Below are 21,559 nucleotides of genomic sequence, written 5' to 3'. Positions count from 1 at the left end.
CTGTAAGAGAAACCTGCAGCAAAGAGTAACATCCTGGGGTCACCATGTTACCATAACAACCAGGCTATACATAGCCCCAGTGTGTATAACTTTACTAGATGTGATGTCTATATAGCAGGGAATAGTTTGTCACAGTTACCCACCAGCAAGGTCACTGAAAGCTTATAGCATCTTTACATGCAACGATAGCATCCTTTAATACTGAATGAGATGTATAACATTTTAAGTTTAACTATGACCCCCCTAAGAAGGGCACATCGTCACAACCAAAAGTGTCCCAGTGTGTCATTGTAGCAGCTCTTGACCCCTAGCTGGCATTTTGTTTGAGGATTTATGATGAGGCTCTGTGACTAATCTCACCTTGTTCCTGGCGCATTTTCTCCTGCTCAGAGAAGCTTGCAACAGCCATACTGAGGCGACTTAGCCACCTATGGGGGAGAATAACACTGATGACGCATACTGTAAATTAATTTGTCTTTTTTTAGATAGCTTATATTTCTCTCCTTGACCAATTACCTTGCAAAACTACCCAATTTTGAGGAGAGTGGGAGGTTTAATAAGGCAGTTCAGTTCTTGGAGAATAGAGGGTTTGAAATGCAGGACTGGAGGAGTTTGCAGCATGGCTGTCAAAGCCTCGGATACTCACCGGGACATGTCATCTACATTTTCCGCAGCAAAGTAGAAGGTCTTTATCTTGGGATGGCAAGCCTTGAAAGCACTGCAAGAGAAGGAGTTTAATTATATGTGAGAGCACAAACAAGGGCAGGCAGTATAGCAGGCATTACCATATGAATGCAAGACTAAGACATGGCTACATGTAAAGTAGTTAAAAGTTTAGATTTTCACATTTTTGTTTTTATTAGATAACAAATACAAAACTGCTGCTATTTTGTCACAACGATAAATAAGTACTGGCTGATATATCAGTGTAAATTTGTAGGAATAATAATTACTCTTATTTGATTAGTTTACAGTTGAAGGAGAATGTTCTTCAACTTTTGACATATTGAAACATTTGTGGACATTTTGAAGAAAAAAAAACTAAAATATAAAATGTGCCATTTGCTTAGGTTTACCTTGACAATGTAAAACATTTTAACAGACAAATATCCAAATCTATATTAATAATTGTCAGCTGACAATCATGGATCTCAAATTGATCATATTATCAATTGTTCCTCATGCAGGTTTGCCAACTTTATTTAGCTACAGCAGTGGTTCGTTTTGTCTCAGCCAACTAAACAACAGTTTCCAAATTAATAGTATTAGCTTCAAGTTACTTTTTTGAGTCTAAAAAATGTTGTGGGAATATGAATATAGACAGAATCATAAAGCTTGAGTGGTGTGATAGACAGTGTCTTTGAAATAACATTTTACAGTAAAACGCATACTGATTATGTGAAGAAAGATGAAACTTTCAGCTGCTTCCATTCACTGCTGATATGTTTTACACAATCACTGAATGGCTCACTGATATATGCATTCTGGTGAGAGTTGTTGAGAAAAGGGAGTGCTGAAGCCCATCTGTGCCATCAAAGCAGAAATGCTGGTCAGAACCAGAGCAAAAGCTATAAATCTTAGTTGCTGCAAGAATTTGGGTTTTTTTGAACAACAATTTCTGTAAACACTGTGTTGAGTTACAGGTACACTTGGCTCAGTACAGAGTGCTTTTAAATCTCTGAGTAGGGTGCCAGGCTGTTAGGTCTTCAAGTCACTGCTCTCAGACAACATTTCTCCTAACTTTAGAAGCTTTGTAATTCCTACTTTTTTCTTAGGGAGGCATTGTGCCGTCCAACCGTGGTTTGTAGGTTACTCCATTAATCTTTTGCTACTGTCAGCTGTGTTCTCTTTTGCCTTGGGTTTGATTTCTTTCTTTCCCTGCTTTCATACATCTTTGTCCACTTGAGACATAAAAAAAAATATAATTATGAGACACAAGTCCAAATATGAGATACAAGACAAAAATATAAAATGACAATACATGACCTTTTTGGAACTGTATTACATTGCATGCCATAACTCTTTGCTGATGGCTTTATGAAGTGTTTAAATCTGAGGCCAAATAAACATCTCAGGGCAACAGTATAAATTTACACTCACTATTTTCTTCTGCATTCAGTGGCACGATCAATCCTGAATTCTGGGAGGCTCACAAAGCCCTCTGCCTTTTCATCCTGAGACAAGCAAAGATAAAGTTTCATCCAAACATCGTCATTTTTATTAGTATAATGGTCTATGTTGTAAAAAAGAAATCTTCCTACTCACCTCTTCATTCATGTACCAGTAAAGGCACGTGTCTTTCAGAATGAACCAGTACTTCTTCCACTTCTGCGAAAAATATGTTTTAGCATCTTTCTTCTTCCACAGCCAGCCCTGGCAATCCCCCTGACCCAGGTCCCTGCAGGAAATCCTTCGTTTACTGATTGAAGACATCGGGCTTGCAGCTGCAGGTGGCAGCAGGGGAGCAGAAAAGAAAAAAAACATCTAATGAAAGAAACACTGAGTTTGAGCACACATGTGCATAAAATGATTCCTACCTTGTTTTTTCTTCTTAGACCTAGACAGCATTGAGGATCGCTCAAACACCTGAAAATTACAAAAACTTAAATTCAAATACAGGTCCTTCTCAAAATATTAGCATATTGTGATAAAGTTCATTATTTTCCACAATGTCATGATGAAAATTTAACATTCATATATTTTAGATTCATTGCACACTAACTGAAATATTTCAGGTCTTTTATTGTCTTACGGATGATTTTGGCATACAGCTCATGAAAACCCAAAATTCCTATCTCACAAAATTAGCATATTTCATCCGACCAATAAAAGAAAAGTGTTTTTAATACAAAAAACGTCAACCTTCAAATAATCATGTACAGTTATGCACCCAATACTTGGTCGGGAATCCTTTGGCAGAAATGACTGCTTCAATGCGGCGTGGCATGGAGGCAATCAGCCTGTGGCACTGCTGAGGTCTTATGGAGGCCCAGGATGCTTCGATAGCGGCCTTTAGCTCATCCAGAGTGTTGGGTCTTGAGTCTCTCAACGTTCTCTTCACAATATCCCACAGATTCTCTATGGGGTTCAGGTCAGGAGAGTTGGCAGGCCAATTGAGCACAGTGATACCATGGTCAGTAAACCATTTACCAGTGGTTTTGGCACTGTGAGCAGGTGCCAGGTCGTGCTGAAAAATGAAATCTTCATCTCCATAAAGCTTTTCAGCAGATGGAAGCATGAAGTGCTCCAAAATCTCCTGATAGCTAGCTGCATTGACCCTGCCCTTGATAAAACACAGTGGACCAACACCAGCAGCTGACACGGCACCCCAGACCATCACTGACTGTGGGTACTTGACACTGGACCTCTGGCATTTTGGCATTTCCTTCTCCCCAGTCTTCCTCCAAACTCTGGCACCTTGATTTCCGAATGACATTCAGAATTTGCTTTCATCCGAAAAAAGTACTTTGGACCACTGAGCAACAGTCCAGTGCTGCTTCTCTGTAGCCCAGCTCAGGCGCTTCTGCTGCTGTTTCTGGTTCAAAAGTGGCTTGACCTGGGGAATGCGGCACCTGTAGCCCATTTCCTGCACACGCCTGTGCACGGTGGCTCTGGATGTTTCTACTCCAGACTCAGTCCACTGCTTCCGCAGGTCCCCCAAGGTCTGGAATCGGCCCTTCTCCACAATCTTCCTCAGGGTCCGGTCACCTCTTCTCGTTGTGCAGCGTTTTCTGCCACACTTTTTCCTTCCCACAGACTTCCCACTGAGGTGCCTTGATACAGCACTCTGGGAACAGCCTATTTGTTCAGAAATGTCTTTCTGTGTCTTACCCTCTTGCTTGAGGGTGTCAATAGTGGCCTTCTGGACAGCAGTCAGGTCGGCAGTCTTACCCATGATTGGGGTTTTGAGTGATGAACCAGGCTGGGAGTTTTAAAGGCCTCAGGAATCTTTTGCAGGTGTTTAGAGTTAACTCGTTGATTCAGATGATTAGGTTCATGGCTCGTTTAGAGACCCTTTTAATGATATGCTAATTTTGTGAGATAGGAATTTTGGGTTTTCATGAGCTGTATTCCAAAATCATCCGTATTAAGACAATAAAAGACCTGAAATATTTCAGTTAGTGTGCAATGAATCTAAAATATATGTATGTTAAATTTTCATCATGACATTATGGAAAATAATGAACTTTATCACAATATGCTAATATTTTGAGAAGGACCTGTATAATGGCAGGTAACCGATCATAGTTCTAATGCATGTTGCTTTTGTTACTTCTTGCGTTTTGGAGGGACTGACATGATAAAGCGATGCGGAGTCGGAGCTGGACGTGGACATGGCGACTTCCAGGGCAGGAACAAGCGTGTAGTGGGTGGGGCTGCTTCCTCTCTCCATCTTCCTCCTGTTCTGACTCAGACTGCGGCCCAATAGGAAATTCTCACTAGAGGGTTTGTCCTCACTGGGGAAACGCAGGAGGGAGTTCTCTGTAGGGACAAGAAAGAAGCAAACTCAGGACTGAACGTAATATAGACTTCAGGAAGAGATAATTAAAAGTTTTGAGGTCAATTTACCCATGCCTCTTTGTGTAAGAAAGTGATGGATGTTTGCCTGCTAAAGGACGGGCAAGGAAGTCAGGTATCTGAAGCCACAATTTTTTTTATTTACCTCTTGAAGTACCCAGCAGGCTCATTTTTGTGGTATAAAATATTTGTGTGGGTATATTATGATACCAGCTATCAAGCAGACTCAAAGCAATCCTCTTGTGAATGAAAGTAGACACATTTCAACCAGTTTACAGGCAGCTGCAAACAGGTTTTAAATGTTACTACAGTTGCAGTGACAGATTCATTTCACAGACTGTCACAGTAAGTCTCAGTGGGACATGAAACAGAGGCTCGCTTTTAAGGATGATGAACAGATGCTGCAACCAGTCCACTTCCCAATTATTATTTGTTTTGAAAAATTGTTGCAATGGCTTGTATGGCTAAAGTATTCATATTCCTTCAACTTTTTTTTATATTTTGTGTGTTTTTTATTTTTATGTTCTGTGACAGAGCAACACAATTGAACATAATTGTGCTACAAAAGTGGATAAAATGTTCTACCTCATTTTCCTTACAGGTATGGCATGCATCACTATTCAGCTCCTCTAAGTCAGTACCTTGTAGAACCACCTTTTGCTACAATTACAGCTACAAGTCCTTTAGATTGTTTCTCTACAAGATGTGAACATCTAGAGACTGAACATTTTCTCCATCCTTCTTTGTTGCCATAAAGAAAGTCATTTATAGACACCTATCAGAAAGTCCTTAGTTCTTTAGTTTGCCACAAGCCATGTAGGGGACATAGCAAACACATGGGAGAATTTGCTGTGGTCAGATGAGACCAAACTTGAACCTAATGACTTACACACAACACAAAGTGTGGCAGAAAACTAACATCCTGAACACACCATCACCACGATGAAACGTTATGGTGGCAGCATCAGGGACAACAAACCTTGTCAGATCTGATGAGAAGGTGGATGATAGAGCTAAACACTGGGCAATTCTTGAAGAAAACCTGTTAGAGGCTTCTAAAGAATTCAAACTGGAGCTGAGGTCCAATTTCAAGCAGGTCAGCATCCCTAAAAATTAAACCAAATCTATAATGGAAGGGTTCAGATCAAAGAATACTATTTAAGTAAGTAAGTAACATTTATTTATATAGCACCTTTCACAGACATTAAAGAGCTTCACAAAGACAAAAAACATAAAAACAAAATACACATTAGAAATAAGTAAAGCAGTCTAGTTATAAAAGCCTGTCAATATAAAATTGTCTAAACAGAGACAGTGGAGTTCATGCAGCATGGTCCAGTCAAAGTCAGTCTCCAGATGTGCTCACCTGGCAAATTCATAACCCAAATGACTTGCTGTGAAAGGTGACTCTAAAAGGTATCAAATCAGGGAGGTGAAAAACAATGTACACAAAACTTGTCCGATTTTTATTTTTAAAAACATGTGTCAGATTCCTTCCACTTCACAATTATGTGATACTCGGTGTAGGTATACCACATAGAATCCCCGTAAAATGCAATGAAGTTTGAGTGTGCAATGCCACAAAATGTGAAACTGTTTAATTCTGTGAATGCTCCTTCAACACATGGTATTCATCAGCCTTTAAACCATGGCTAGTTGACCGCTGTCTGATTACAAAAGACTAAAGACAAAGTTCAAACAACCTGTAACAAGTAGGTTAGTGGGGCACAACACTATCAAATCCAGCACCCATCCTAACAACATACACAATACCGAGCACTGGTCTGTGTGATATCCTGACCAGTCTGCAAATAATGTTTAAAAAACTTCTGCTGCAATACCTAAAAGTCATTATGCAATCTGCAGAGGAAGGAATTGTCAGACACATGCCCCCAAACGTCTTTGAAAGGTCTCTTTCCGATAAATATAGCCCCATCACTTTTTTTTTGAAAAGCCTAGGAGCAAGTATCCCTCCCTGAGGAAACAAACACATCACTCAAGTCTTTCTTGGGTCAGATTTAAAGGAAATGCAGCCCCCTCCCACAGTACATTTACCACCGAGCTTAGCAGCCACCAATGAAAAGTAAGCACCTCAAGAAAATATATTTATACCTTTGCCAAAGCAAGTGTACTTTTTATATCCAAACAGAGAACAGCAGTGCCGACAGAGACGGGGATAAAGAAGAAAAAGGAGCAGCTATAGATTCCGAACATATGGAGGAGAAAGAGGCAGGAGCTGATATCCAGCATGTTATCAGTGTTGACAGACCACCTCATGCATCAACTTCTTGGCTCAGAGATCTGAGAGGGTGCGGGTATTATAAGATATCCACCCCCTCACCCCAGCTTCCCTCTGTCCTTCTCTGCCTCCCTTACTTTCTCTCTCCCACTACCTCCCACTCACCTCTCCTGCTCTCTCTCCTCAGCTTCGCCAGGTCTTCGTCATCTCCCACCCAGTTGTATTCCACGGGCATTGAGATGGGCCTGAGCCTGCCTGCAGCAAGTAGGCGCAGGGGGATGTCAATATTACACCGCCATCCACACACAACACATCAAACAGCTGCAGATGTCTCAGAAGCACCTAAAAACCCACACGCAGCTTATTCCCATGACTTTGTGCTGCTAATGATCACGATTTCTTACCATAGGTGGGAGTGCTTCCCCTGCGTACCGATGAAGCCTCCTGGTTCTGGTCGTACTCGTAACAGTAGAGTATGGAGTCTTCCTCCACCAGAGGGAATTGTCGCCGACACTCCTGGTCCAGATAGGAGTTTGGTGAATCGGATCGCTCTGCGGCTGGGGCATCCGACTGAGGATCTTTGTCTGTCACATTTGCCTTGTCGTCTCTTTTGAAGAAACCAAGATTTCAAAAAAGGCCAAAATGTGACACAACTAAGCTTTCAGTTGAAACAAACAGGTGGATCTTAGTCAATGTATGTTTTGGGTTTCGATTAAACCAACAGCTTTAAGCTACTAAAATTGTGACTCACACATGTTTTTATTATATATTTTACAACCATTTACCCATGGGAGAGAATGGACTTTGAATGCTTATTAGTTTTGTGCTTGTCTTTTTAATTGGGCATTCTCATCAGAAGAAGTCTCATACTGGTGGAAAATATTTATTGGAATCTCATAACCACATTTCCTTACAGCAAATCTGAAATGATCAGTTGTCAAAGTGGGCAGTCATTTATCCATAGTCGCTGCAAAAAGGCCGGTGGCAGACGGATCCTTTAGGTACCCAAAACCATCAAGCTGCAAGCGTTCGAAATGGCTAAAGAGCAAAAGGGACAGAACCTCTTCCAGAAAAAAATTTACATTCCTAATGATTGCTAAATGCAGAAATAAAAAACAGTCCTTTAATATAAAGCATAATTATTACTTCACAAAACCCTTTCTATACAGTTAAAAAAAATTATGAGTTTGTGGGGTTCCTTTTCACTTCCAAATCTTTTCATTAAATGTTTTTTGCTATTGTCTTAATATTCTACATGAAAAAATGGCTTTAGTTTAAATCATTAAAGGAAATAAAACTTATTCAATCAGCTGAGCTTCTTTTATTGGCAAAATTTTGTTTGGCTTTGGTTGCAAATCCCAGACATCAAATATATATGGTTCTGCTCAAACATTTTCATATAGATTTTAATTTACACTTTTCATTTAACTTGGAAGTTTGTTTCTGATAAGAAATCAATTTGAAATCAATTCAAATCAATCAAAAGATAAAGTACAAAGGTTATCATGTAAAGAAAAACAACAATCTTTTTATTTACATTTGAACAAAGAAAGTTGAATGTCAAAAGTTATTTATACCCTTCCCAATAATATGTGGAAAGCCCTTTTTTTGACCATTCATCTTTTGCGATTAGCTCAAAGTCTTTGAGGTTGGAAGGCCTCCATACCATCACCCTAATCTTTAGCTCCCTCCACAGATTCTCTGTCAGATTCAAGTCGGCACTCTGACTGGGCAACTTCAGAATGTTGGGATTACTTCCAGGCAGAAGAAACATGTTGGTAAAATAAAAACATTGCTATAAATTAAAACCTGTCTGGGGTAGGAATAATTTTACGTCTGTCTAGCAATGGATTGCAACAGAATCCGTTGCTTCTTCTCATTTTTTCCTGCTTTGTCTTGTTAGTTAATTTTACAAAAAACAAGGTCAGTGGGGGAAAAAACTGTTGTGTTACTGCACAAAATCAACAGAGATGTTTGACTCTGAAACAATGTACCTAATATTTTGTACGGCCACTACAGTAATTGAACTTTTCAGTGTTTTACCTGGGAGTGTAAGGCTCTGGTGGAGGAGGCGGAATGTACAGATCCTGCAGGGCGCAGCTACTCCGCCTGGAGGGAGTGCTTAAAGTGCTGGTGGGCGTAGCGACGCTGCTGCTGGGGCTCTGAGGGAAGATAGGCTGTGTGAGTGAGGGTGTGTGTGTGTGTGTGGGTGTGTGTGTGTTTTTGTGTGTGTGTGTAAGAGAGAACGTGTTTAAATATGTGAGAAAGACAGAGAGACAGGCAGACAGAGAGGAAAAGGAGACAGACACAGTTACAGCAAATGGCACAAAGAAGATTTGGACTTCACAACAGCTGAGTAAGTCCGTGACTGTTCATTTTAGTCAGACAATGAGGCGGCGGATCTCAGCTGTGAAATGAGTACAGGGGGTTTGAAAAGCTCCACTATCAACTGGTTCACTGAAAGAGACAGTTTGGAGAGCAGCACAGTCATCGCTCTGATGGTTATAGGTTAAATAGTCTCTTTAATATTGTACCAGATCTGTAAATAGACTGCATGTTTTTTGTTTGTTTTTATTAATGTAAACTTTATTTTTACCACTGCATTATAATCATCTTGATATTTTGACTGTATCCATAGACGGGGCTGCATATTGGTTAACTTATGCTCTACGGTATGAATGCATTACAGTTGTTAAAATGGACTTCTAACGAACAGGTATGGTAAAGGAATTGGAAGTGACCAAAATCTTGCATTTTAACAAACTTTGCAGGATAAGATTTGTTTTGAATCATAGTGCATCAGATCAGATAGATTCATTGCAAAAACCTTTACTAGCTTAAAAAGCTAGCAAAAACATGCCTCACTGTATTTTTGCACATAAAACTAAATGATCAACTAGCTTCTTTTTCATCTAGACATATCAAAAGCACATGTGAAGTTGCGAGTCCAACTGAAATCATTTTAACAAACTAATCAGTAAATGATTGCTTTAAATTGAAGGCATCCATGCTTGCTACCAGGTTAGATATGGCTGTCTTAAAAGAAAAGCAAACAGGCATCATCACTTTATATTTTAGCTGTATAGAAGAAGATTCCAGCAAGCACCAGGACAGTCTCCTCCTGGGGAGTGCATAACATAATGATGCTGCCGCCAATACAGAGCTTGCTCAGCATTTGCAGCACTAGCCAACTCTGTCCAAACAAACAAAAATTCAGAAGAAAATACAAAAAACAGGCTTTTCTGATTGGTCTAATGTTGCACAAACAGAGAAATATCCTGACAAAAGGTTTAAGGTTGTTTCTCATTTAATATTGAGTAATGCACAGTTTTGCAGAACAACAACGAGCAGTACCTAAACATCCACCAAGAGCAACACCTTTAAACAATCCAGGCGCAATTTGGTGATAATTTGTGTATTTTCCAGTGTAATGCAGCACCGTATGGTGAGGCCATAACATTTATGACCAGTGACAATCTTCTTAGCTTTAGAGGGTGCCAGGCCCCACTGTGGCCTGACAGATACATGTGGTCTTATTTTCTTATATTTTACGCATCAATATGAAAACAGAAGTTTTGATATGTTGCAACATTTATTTATATTTATGCTTTCTGTTTTAGTACTGTAGCGTGCAACTGTTTAAATAAGTGTCACTCACTTCTCCCCACTCTCAGAGAATACATTCAGCTAAAAACTTTAGGAAGATTTCAGTATTTTAAAATTATGGACAAGTTTTGCAGGGAATAAAAACAGCAAGTTCTAATCAGATAATTTGTGGTAGATTGGCACTTGAATTCACAGAATATTGCAATGTTTCGAAGAATCTTAATGAGAATAAATACTTTTTTATTTTTTATCTGACCTAAATTTTAAATTGTCCCTTAGTGACATACTTATAAAATTCCTGTAATTCCTGTAATTCTCTTGTGCCTTTTGGTGTTGGTGTACAACACCGAGACTATTATTGCCCCCTTCAGTCCAGCCTTTACAAAACCTTCTGGAGGCACCCCTGAAACTGTGATCAAATCCACCGTATTAAGGCAAGAATTGGTCTGTCAGCATTAGGTTAAGAAGGATCAACACAGTCAATACGTTTTCACATCAATTTAGATGTTTGTATGCATACATTTGATTGTGAACATGACCAATTTAGAAATATGTAAAAAAATAAAAATCATCGGAAATGTTAAATCTACAAAACAGATTTTTGTCACTGCTAAACAGTTCGTCCATGTTATTTATTTATTTCAAAAACAGGAAAATATAAGACGCTATCTAAACTGTGCTCATGTAGTATACATCTTACACTATCATGAATGCTATGTTCATGTTCAATTATAAAACTGAGACTAAATTTATGCATATTGTTTCTGCAAATGAAGGAAACCTAGCCGATTAACTTTTGCATTTTAGTCCTGTGTAATATCTGACAGACTTTATTTTTTTCTCTCACTTCTGTCCTTAAAACTGCCAACAGGCAAAAAGAAATCAATTTTGGAGGAGAAGATGAGAGAGGGTACATTAAGGAGGAGGAGGCTGAGCACGACCGTACTTTGTTGCCTCAGGGGAGAGAAAACATTTTCTTTGGAACGGGACTCAAGGAAAGCCTGGACTACTTTAATGCTTGTCCCTTTCTTTTCCACCCATTCTGGTGCTGGCACACTGTCCTAATAATGTAACTAGATTGGCTGAAGTAGGACAACAGATGCCACTTAGGGATACAATGATGACATCTAAAGGAATGATGCCTGAGCACTCAACTAATTAGTCATAAGTATAAAATTAGCAACAACAATCTGTTTTCTTTCTTGCTTTGTGAGTGATAAAATAGCACATACCTGAATAATAGAGTACAATCCTAATATCTAGGAAAATGCCTGAGGCAAACACTATGGGGTTTTCTAGGAAACTGTTTGTTGCATGACTACAACCCCCGGCTTGTTTTAGATTTTGTTCGTTTTAGAGGCGATTCTCATTTAAAGGACAATGATGTATGGACAGAAATAAGCACACATAAATGACAGAGAAACAGACTGAAATACACTGAAAGCTGCCATCATACCTGCAGGGCTAATGGTTTCCATCTCATGTTTTTGAGCAGAGCAGGAGTTGACGTGAGTGTGCTCTGTGGGCGTTTCTTCAGTGTTAGGGTGACACCTGCAGGGTCCCCACGCAGCAGGTTCACCAGGTTCTTCAGCTGCCAGCCCACCTAGCAAACAAGAATGGCTTTATTCACATGTGTCAGATTAATGTATATTTCATTTCAGTCAAGCATTTAGAGGAGAGTGAAGCACTTTAATTCAGTTTAAACATGTTAATGTGCCTTGAATAAGTATTCTTTCCGCTTGACCGTTTATGCATTACAACCACAGACTTCAGACTATTTTATATCAACTTTATGTTGATAGACTAGCTCAAAGAAGCACATAATTGTTTTGTGTAAATAAAATTGTATATTGTTTATATATAGTCACAAATACAAATCTGAAAATTGTGGCAAGCATTTGTTTTGCATTCAACCCCTCTAAGTCAATATTGTTGCTGCAACGACTGGTGCAGCTCTTTTGGGGTATGTCTTTACCAGCTTTTTTAACATATGGACACAGAACACGTTCAGTCATTATGAATGTACAGCGTCTGCTGTACAAATCCCACCAAAATAGTTGAAATTGGTGGTTGGAACATTACAGAATGTGGTAAAGTTCAAGGGGTATGAACACTTTTGAATGTCAAATCCACCTTATGGGAAAATTACCTTGGAAGGGAGCCATTTGTTTTATGTGCTCTTGTATTTATTATGGTACTTCATGGATATATGGTTAAGACCCGTAGCAGACAGCTGCAATCTCTAAGCTCCATGTAGATTGTGATGTTTAGGCCGAAATTAAAAGCCATGGGGCAACTGGTCCCCCTCATGCTGTGCATGTCTTGTAAGCCGTTTTTAGCCAGCCCCTAGTAATATTTGACACAACAAAAAAATCCAGTCCAGACAAACAGTCTCTGCTGCTGAACTAAATATGCCAGGTCCAGTTTGGGGAGAGAAATCTTTGCCTGCACTGAATCTATGTGCATCTTGGGTCTAGCCTGAGATACTGAGCATTTTTCACTTTCTCTAAAATAATTTTTTTTATCTTTATAGCTACTTCACAGATATTTCTCATAGAGACTGCATTATATCGCGTGACTGCAGCAGCCTTTTTTTTACTTGTCTTGTTAGTTTTGCTATGTCTTGTTCTAAAAATATTTCCAAAGAAATAAACCTGTAGTTTCGGTTATCTTAGTGATCAGTGAGACTCCTTGGTGAGCAATGTATCTACATGCAGAGTTTCCATGGTAACTAACTTCTGTAATGGCAGATGGCTGCTGGTCATGTAACATTACTGCTTCAAGATTTACCTCAGATGTGCCCCACAGCACTAAGATATAGATTTTGCAGCAAAGCCACCGCCTTGTCACTTACACAGAAAAATGCCAGTTAACAGCACCTCTAGCATAGCAACATGTGGGGGTGAGGTAGTATTGTGTTTCATTATGCTTCATACAGCTGTAGAAAACTTTAATCACTCCAGGTTTTTTTCTGACACTGCATCAAAATAACTTTGAACCATAGAAATTATATGAGAGAAAATTTAGCAAACTTGAAATTCTAACTTTTGAAAACGATGATATATTTTGATACCAGTAACTGGCCCATGCCTCATCTCAAGCAATCTTAATGCTGGTCCACCTCCAGCTGCCTTGCTAAAAATTCCCTCAGCTATTTCAAACACCAGTTCTTTTCTTGTTGGTGATTTTTTAATAAACATTTAAAATTAATTACTTTACCTTTTAATCCTTATGTATTTTATTGACCGTAAAGAGCTGTATGGTATTTTGTCTCGTCATCTTACTGTGACTAGATGTCCTGCTAACAACTGAGGCGCACCTAATCACAATAAAGTTAATCCAGCTAAATCAAGGTTTTCTTGGCACGTTCAAGGTCAATCAACATCAGTATTTGTCCTTAACAGTATGCCACAGTGAATTAAAGATACAATATAAGTTACAATATGTGTGCTGTTATAACGTTCATTCTGAGTGACAACGTTTTGGATCATTTGACATGTTGGATGTGTTTACAAACAACATTGCCTTGTTAAGCTGTCAAACCCCTAAACTGCTCCTCACTCATGAGCTGCCGTATCAAGACATGTACCAGCGCCATACCTTATACTACTACTATACAGTAGATATAGTATAATAATCTGCATATTTCAGACATTTTAATCAAGGAATACCGTAATCTAGAGAAATTATCTTTGATTTTATTTTCTGTTTTAATAATTATCTGAAATCAGCATAACCTGCTGAAACATTTTTCAGCATTGATAAAAGCACTGAGACGTTAAAGAAATTAAAATGTGGATGCTTCTGTTGGTTCTTGATGATAACGAGGATCTAGCACCTCCATTTTGTAACTTTTACATGCTTTGAATATCTGTACGTCTCAGTGACATGAAAGAGTCTTGACACCCAGCGTTGCTTCTCACCACGTTCGTAATAAGAAAGACTCTATTCAGTGGATGAGCTGACTGAAATGAGCAGCTGTGGAATTATCATATATCTTACTGTTGCACACACAGGCAGTAATTATTTTTAACAAAAGGGGCTATATTTAAACTCTGCACTGTGGGAGGCTTTTTTTATTCACAAATAAACTGCGTACACTTCATCATGAGACACTTTTTGCAGTTATGGGTTGATGTCAAAGGACAGTTTAAGAAAAGATTAGTTAATGTTATAGTAGGAGAAGGATAAGCAAGGCCAATTTTGCTTCCAATTGCTCACTTTCATTAAATATACCTGAATAATTCATAACACCCTTAATTTTAATATAATAACTTCAACTTGGCTGCACTGTGGCACGTTTGGTAGCACTGTTGCCTTGCAGCAAGAAGGTCCTGGGTTTGACTCCCAGCCAGGGGTCTTTCTGCATGTTCTCGCTCTGTATGTGTGGGTTCTCACTGGCTACTCCGGCTTCCTCCCACAGTCCAAAAACATGACTGTTAGGTTAAATGGTCCCTCTCAATTGAATGGGTGTGTGCATGGCTGTTTGTCCTGTGTGTCTCTGTGTTGCCCTGCAATGAACTGGCAACCTGTCCAGGGTGTACCCCACCTCTCACCCATAGACCGCTGGACATAGGCACCAGCTCCCCTGTGACCCTGTACAGAAGAAGCAGGTATAGAAAATGGATGGATGGAGGAATTCAGCTTCTACATATCCTGTTTAGTAAAATGTATGCTGTGACGTGAGTTTTTCTCAGGTTAATAATAAAATGTCAGCAAGCAGCATCTCTCCTAGTTTGAATAGAGAAAAGAATATTTTCTAAAGCTTGTTATTGTCACATCCTTCTTCCTGTGATTTTTTTCTTTTACTTTGCACAGTTACATGCGCCAAAGAGGTGTGCAGTTTATGTCATCAGTTTAAGCAGAGACATTTCACTGTTATGTAAAATCAGCTGTGGGTGGATTGAGACGTTTTAAAAGAATCCCCACTAAATATATTGGCTTCAGCATTGAATTTCTCCACAAAACAAACCTCCATGTATTATATACAAATTTTGTGTGTTAGACCAAAGACAAATGTAAAAATTAAGTGCATAGTCATAAGGATCATTGTTCAAAAGGTATTACTCCAGGATTGCCCTGTTTTTAGCCCTGTCTATCTTCCCATAAAACCCTGACAAGCTTCTCTGTTCCCGTTTAAAAGAAAAACATCACCACAGCATGATGTTACCACCAACATGCTTCACAGTAGGGATGGTGTGTCCCGCCTGATGTGCAGTGTTAGTTTTCTACCACACATAGCATTTTGCATGTAGGTCAAATAAAGATCTTCTCTGACCAGAGCACCTTCTTCCATATGCTTACTGTATTAATGCTCTTCTTGCCCTTTCTTTCAACGTAAATGGATTCTTGGAAGGTTTGCAGTTGTGCCATCTTTCCATTTTTGGATGATGGGTTACACAGAGCTCTGTGAGATGCTTAAAGCTTGAGATATGGATATACAACCTTAACTTGATTGAAAACTCCAAAACTTTAGCCCTGACCTGTCTGCTATGCTACCTGATCATCATGATGCTGTTTGCTTAGAAATGTTCTCCAACAAACCCCTGAGACCTTCACAGAACAGCTGTATTTTCTCAAGGCAATTAGTTGCATGGGATTTTATTAAGGAAACAGAGGCTGAATACAAATACATACCAAACACTACCATGGAAAATATGTTATTAAATTACAGTTACTTTTATCTTCTATTTAATTTATTCTAAAGTTTCCATGTGTATACTTAATGTCTGTATGCTGTGAACACATGAAGCTGTGAACACATGAAGCTGAAGTCAAATTCCTTGTTTGTGCGCACAAACATGACACATAAAGCTGATTCTGATTACATTTGTTTTACAACTAATATTTGTTCCTTACCATTTATTTTTACATTTGTTTACACTTTTTTTTTTTGCTGTCAAGATCAACGCTTACTGGGGTAAATGTCAGATTTCCAGGTGCAAGTGAATGCATCGCAGAATGCTATGCAGCTACATAGTGCATTCGGTTGAGTGTAGGTGAACTGATAGTGTGTTGATGTGAGCCAAGTTGACATTAAAAGCCAAGGCCAGAGAATACCTGTGATGACCTGATTTGGTGAGTCGACCTGGCTGCAAACGCCTGAACATTCACATGTGTGATTAAACCCTGACAGCGTCACCATGCCAGACATGTATTTTGTTTGTCTGAATCATGCTGGATTATAATGCTGCAATCATGATCATGATAGTGACACTTTTATTAATTTTAATTTTATGTGGTGGATATAAAGTCAAAACAACATCAAATTAAAATGAATTTAATTACTCTGTTTATCCAAAGCTCTGTGATAAATTCAAGTCTAGATCAACAAATAATTTGAATCTTCCTAGTAATTATTTCCTTAATTAAATCAGTTACCCTATGCTGGCTACTTAATAAATAATTCATTTAAATGGGCTGGTCTTTTGAATCACTCAAAAAAAATTCAAATCCACAAGATCTGGTTCCCCTAAAAGAGACTTAAATCCCATCTCTACTCATCAAGTACTGACTTAAATTTGCAGCCCTACCCACCTTTGACAGATCCAAGTAAAAAGCTTCAAAAGTAACCAGCAATTTTAAAGTAACCTACCCAACACCGGTGGCAGGGATGTGTGTTATCACATAAAGGTCTAATGAAATACATTGAAATCTGTGGTTTTAAAGTATAAGAGAGTTGAAAAGTTCAAGGATTATGTAAGGTGCTGTATATTAGGTATTGCAAAGTAATCTGTAATGAGGAATGTAGCAACAAAATCCATCCAGTTCACTCGTTCATGCCCTCAAAACCTAATTACAAAAGACACAATAATCAGTATATAACTCAATAGCAGCACTTCATCACTATGGATGTAATGAGCTATAGATGTTAATAGGACTGCAAATGTAAACAGAGCCAACAGTTATGATTGCTTTATGTTTCAAGTCATAAATAGTCTGCAACTGCAGATTGAAATAAACATGCAAATAAATCATAAGTATATTCAGACAGGGAAGAGGAAAATAAAATAAACAAGCAAGGACTTAAACTGGACATACTACTGTCTGATGGTTGACCTGAATGACTTCATCTCCAGCATGGATCTTCTTACAGCGATCAGCCAGGGACTGATGGAGAGACAGAGATCATTGTTACTGTATGGATATTTATGGAGCTCTCCAAACTACTTATTTAAAATTATTTATTTTTTTAAAACCCTCACTTTTAGTGAGTAACAGCTGGGAAATGTATACTTTTGCCAAGTAGATATGATGAAACCTTACTCAAACCTTTAGCTTATTCTATGTCAGAACTACTAATCAGGAAAGAAATAACAGCCTCATAATAATCAATTTGTGATTCTAATGTTAATGAGCCTTAACTACTGATCTACTACATTTGTTACAACAAAGACAATGCAAAACAAACTCTACAAACATTTTAGTCAAATCACTCCCAACAGTCCCCAAATCTGACATTATATAAACAAGCTCCAGAGAAGAAAGGGTTAAAAAGGCACACTTCAGTCTGCACGTCCATTACATGTGTATCAATGATGAAACAGACAGGGGTGAAAGAGGCTTGCACTCACTCCTTCTGTGGTCCCGGTGATCACATGTAAACCATCATATGTTGACTTGATGTACATACCCTAGAGGAATATAACAGTGATGTGGATTATCATATTAAAGGCAAAGGAACTAGAAATATTGTACATCATCACAGGTATCTGCAAAATAATGGAGCAATTTGTACTTGCAAATCTGAATTAATCTGCTTGAAGTTTAACTGAAAGCTTTGAAAACTCAATAAATTTTACTTTGTATTTTAGTAATTACTCAGCTGCATAAGTGCTATAAAACATAGAATTTGTGTACTCAGCAAATGTACCTGCCACATTAAAACAAATATGTTTGCATTAATACATATCTTTATTTAACAAACCATTATTTCATTCTTTGAATATTTTCTGTTATGTGAAGCAGTTGATAATAGTTTTGATTGTATTAATCAGTGTCTTGCAATGCAGGCTGAAAGTAATTATGGGTCAAAACATTTTTAAAAATGTAACAAAATATTTTTACTGTGGATTTTATTTTTATTTGTCCTTTTTCAGCAGTGAATTAAAAATGCAATATTTTTGTGAGACATATACTGTATTATGGGTATTCCATTTGCACAACATTGTATGTCCAAAATATGAAAATTCCTTCTCAAAAACGGCATACAATTGAGAAGTTAGGGTCTTTTACTGAACCACAGTGATAATTGCACAATATTAAATGAACAATGATAAATAATTGATGAAATAATCACAACAAACAATCACAATGATGAAATAATTTCTTTGACTTTTTAATACAATGTCTTCAAATGTCAACATTGCTTATTTATCTATTTAACAAATTATCAAGATAATTAGGTGATTTCAGATAAATGCATTCACACAATGACCATTTAAATCACTAACTCTATTATTAATTTATTATATTTGGCACTGTTGGCACTCTGTACCACTCATCTGCATCCTAGCAGATTAAAAACAAACATGAAGGATTATGATTCTGCAAAAAATGCTATCGGTTTGTTTGCAAAATCGCTGAAACTCAAAGCTTTCACAAAAAAAGAGGCAAGTAAAGAGCTTAAGAAAAAAATGGAAATGCACCGAAGCAGCATGCCAGGCTTCAAAATGAGTGGAAGAGATTGTTTTTTAGGCCACTTGGCCCACTGTTGTATTCAGGGTTCACTGAATGGATGAGAGAACTTCCATGCCCAGTCCCGGCATTTGTGTGGGGGCAGGGCTTTTATTGTGGCCCTGAGCAGGGAGGTTGTGTCTGAGTGTAGGTCAATGCAAAGATAAAGTCCAACAAAGTGCTCATGGCTACACAGTGGAAGCAAGGATTTTTTTCTGTTTTGCTAAATAATTATCTACTATAAAGGCACACATGTTTGCCAAGTGCTGCAGCTGCCCAACATGTTGGGGCTTTTTGTTGCATATTAACAGATTACTCACATGCCCATCAGCTGAGCAAAACTCAGTTTTGGAGCCGCTACAATGAGTTTCATTGGACACTGGACAGTAGGCACACATTAAAACTGCACAGTGCATTTATCTGACCTCAATATTTCAACCTGCACTTTCCTCTTACTGTTGTACAGTTGGGGAACATCTTCAGTGAGTAAGAGTCATGCTGAAAGATATTCTGCTAATGCTAAATTTGAATAAAAGAAAATACATAGTTAAGAGTTATGCTATTATAATATTCATAATTAATAGGTACGATCATCCAGCAATAACTATAGACTGTTTTTTGTTATTTAATTTTTTTTTGGTTTTTTCCTGAGTCTGTTTCACCAACCTAAAAAATTATTTAACATCTTTACGTATTAAAAGTGGGCTGCACGGTGGGGCAGTTGGTAGCACTGTTGCCTTGCAGTAAGAAGGTCCTGGGTTCAATTCCCAGCCTAGGGTCTTTCTGCATGGAGTTTGCATGTTCTCCCCATGCATGCATGGGTTCTCACCGGGTACTCCGGCTTCCTCCCACAGTCTAAAGACATGCCTGTTAGGTTAATTGGTAACTCTAAATTGCCCTTAGGTGTATGAATGAGTGTGTGCATGGTTGTTTGTGTGTTGCCCTGCGATGGACTGGTGACCTGTCCAGGGTGTACCCTGCCTCTTGCCCATAGACTGCTGGAGATAGGCACCAGCTCCCCTGCGACCCACTATGGAATAAGCAGTAGAAAATGACTGACTGACATATTAAAAGTATAATTCAGAAATCTTAATGAGGTTTTGTTAAAACTTTATGGCAGTTTATATCTTAGTCACAGCAGAAAACTCTCTCGAAGCCTTCATTTAGTATAAATCCAGATTAGTTGGTCCCAGAGGTTGAAGCTAATGGTTAGTCCAAGAAGAGCCAAGACCATAGCTGACTCCTGCCCTTGTAAAACAACTTCTATCTCAACAAATGTTGTCACTGCTGTCACACTTGCATTGGGTGGGTATTTACACAGAAGCTAATGATTTTTTAAATGCGAAATGAAGCTAGGGATGTATTTCAAACAGCAAGATTATTTTGGCCTTTATTGTAGAGATTTACCAAGTGAGCCACCAGCGCCCCTCCTACCTATATTTGTTATTCAAAATTATAGACTTGTTTTTAAATAAGCAACCAATGCAAGGCTTGCGTTAAAATAAACTACTATGATGTTTTTCAGACTGGAGCTGTTTAAAGATGATATGAGTTCGCTTCTGTCTTCATGTCTGAAAAGCGATTAACAACTAATCTGTATACTAAAATAAGACACAGAGAGAGTTATTTACTGCAGGTCAAAAATAAAAACCTAACATTAATACTAAAGTACCCTTTAATGCTAAGTCCATATTCATGTTTAATACAATCTATAATGAAGGGATGACATTTTGAGCAGATGCACGGTGAAAAACTTGGCATATATTATTACAAATTCCTGCGTGATTTGCGATGTGACTGTCTGCTCAGCAGTGACTGGATGAACAAATTCATAGACTCAGAGCTCAAGGTGTTAACCTTGATTTTTTATCAGTTCAGTTTCTCAGCTATGCAATTTATTTTCTATAACCTTCATATTTACAGACTTTTAAGGCTGTTAGTCCAGCCTGCAAGCTGCACCTCTGCAAAAAGGTAAATAGCAAAAAACTAAGCAGTGTTTGTCTATTAACTTGCTGCAAGGGTATAATCAAAGATGAAATCAAACCTTATTGCCTCCCTGCATGCCTTGTGTTTGGAAGTGCAGCCCCCAACCCATTTTAGTGAGGGAGACGATTCAATACTCCCTAACTAATCATTAAAAACAAATGTATTCACTTGAACGCAGCTTGACAGTAGCATTAGTCTGCTGACCAGCTGATTGTTAGTCCTTCTGTGGTGCTCGCTGTTTATTCGAATAAAAAACCTGAAGCCAGACGAATCAGTAATTGGGGTAGAGTGGACAGACCTGAGATCTGGATCCTTTCTATATTGAACATGACAGCACTGAAGATGATTACTAGCCCCTAGAAGGGTGGTTCAAAAACCTTTCTCTGTAGTTTTCTGAGAGTATTTTACACACGATGTTAAAAATGCTCTTGCACTGATCTCAAAACATGAAAACGTTTCAAAAGCACTTATTTATTCGATTGTATGGCAGCTACAAGTGACATAATACCATAATTTTAGCCTTTGGTTTATATT

At 38.4% G+C, this 21,559-nt stretch overlaps 1 protein-coding gene across 7 annotated transcripts in view; it reads right to left on the bottom strand.

The window, feature by feature from the left end:
- LOC124876835 (connector enhancer of kinase suppressor of ras 2-like) overlaps positions 1 to 21,559 on the bottom strand; it is a 46,256-nt gene that overhangs the window by 6,544 nt on the left and 18,153 nt on the right. For 4 of the 7 annotated variants that reach the window (XM_047379847.1, XM_047379846.1, XM_047379844.1 and 1 more), the window contains 12 exons: positions 17,938 to 17,997; positions 17,405 to 17,473; positions 11,820 to 11,966; positions 8,801 to 8,934; positions 7,162 to 7,364; positions 6,923 to 7,012; positions 4,298 to 4,482; positions 2,538 to 2,586; positions 2,266 to 2,444; positions 2,101 to 2,174; positions 647 to 718; positions 361 to 428 (listed from right to left, as the gene is read on the bottom strand). In XM_047379847.1, the coding sequence (XP_047235803.1) occupies positions 361 to 428; positions 647 to 718; positions 2,101 to 2,174; positions 2,266 to 2,444; positions 2,538 to 2,586; positions 4,298 to 4,482; positions 6,923 to 7,012; positions 7,162 to 7,364; positions 8,801 to 8,934; positions 11,820 to 11,966; positions 17,405 to 17,473; positions 17,938 to 17,997 (1,330 nt within the window). The remainder of the gene's footprint in view (positions 1 to 360; positions 429 to 646; positions 719 to 2,100; positions 2,175 to 2,265; positions 2,445 to 2,537; positions 2,587 to 4,297; positions 4,483 to 6,922; positions 7,013 to 7,161; positions 7,365 to 8,800; positions 8,935 to 11,819; positions 11,967 to 17,404; positions 17,474 to 17,937; positions 17,998 to 21,559) is intronic. The other 3 variants (XM_047379849.1, XM_047379850.1, XM_047379845.1) reach the window with 2 other exon arrangements.

This window comes from Girardinichthys multiradiatus, chromosome 11, assembly GCF_021462225.1.
Source record: "Girardinichthys multiradiatus isolate DD_20200921_A chromosome 11, DD_fGirMul_XY1, whole genome shotgun sequence".
NCBI lineage: Eukaryota > Metazoa > Chordata > Actinopteri > Cyprinodontiformes > Goodeidae > Girardinichthys > Girardinichthys multiradiatus.
This window is presented reverse-complemented; position numbering and strand designations above follow the sequence as displayed.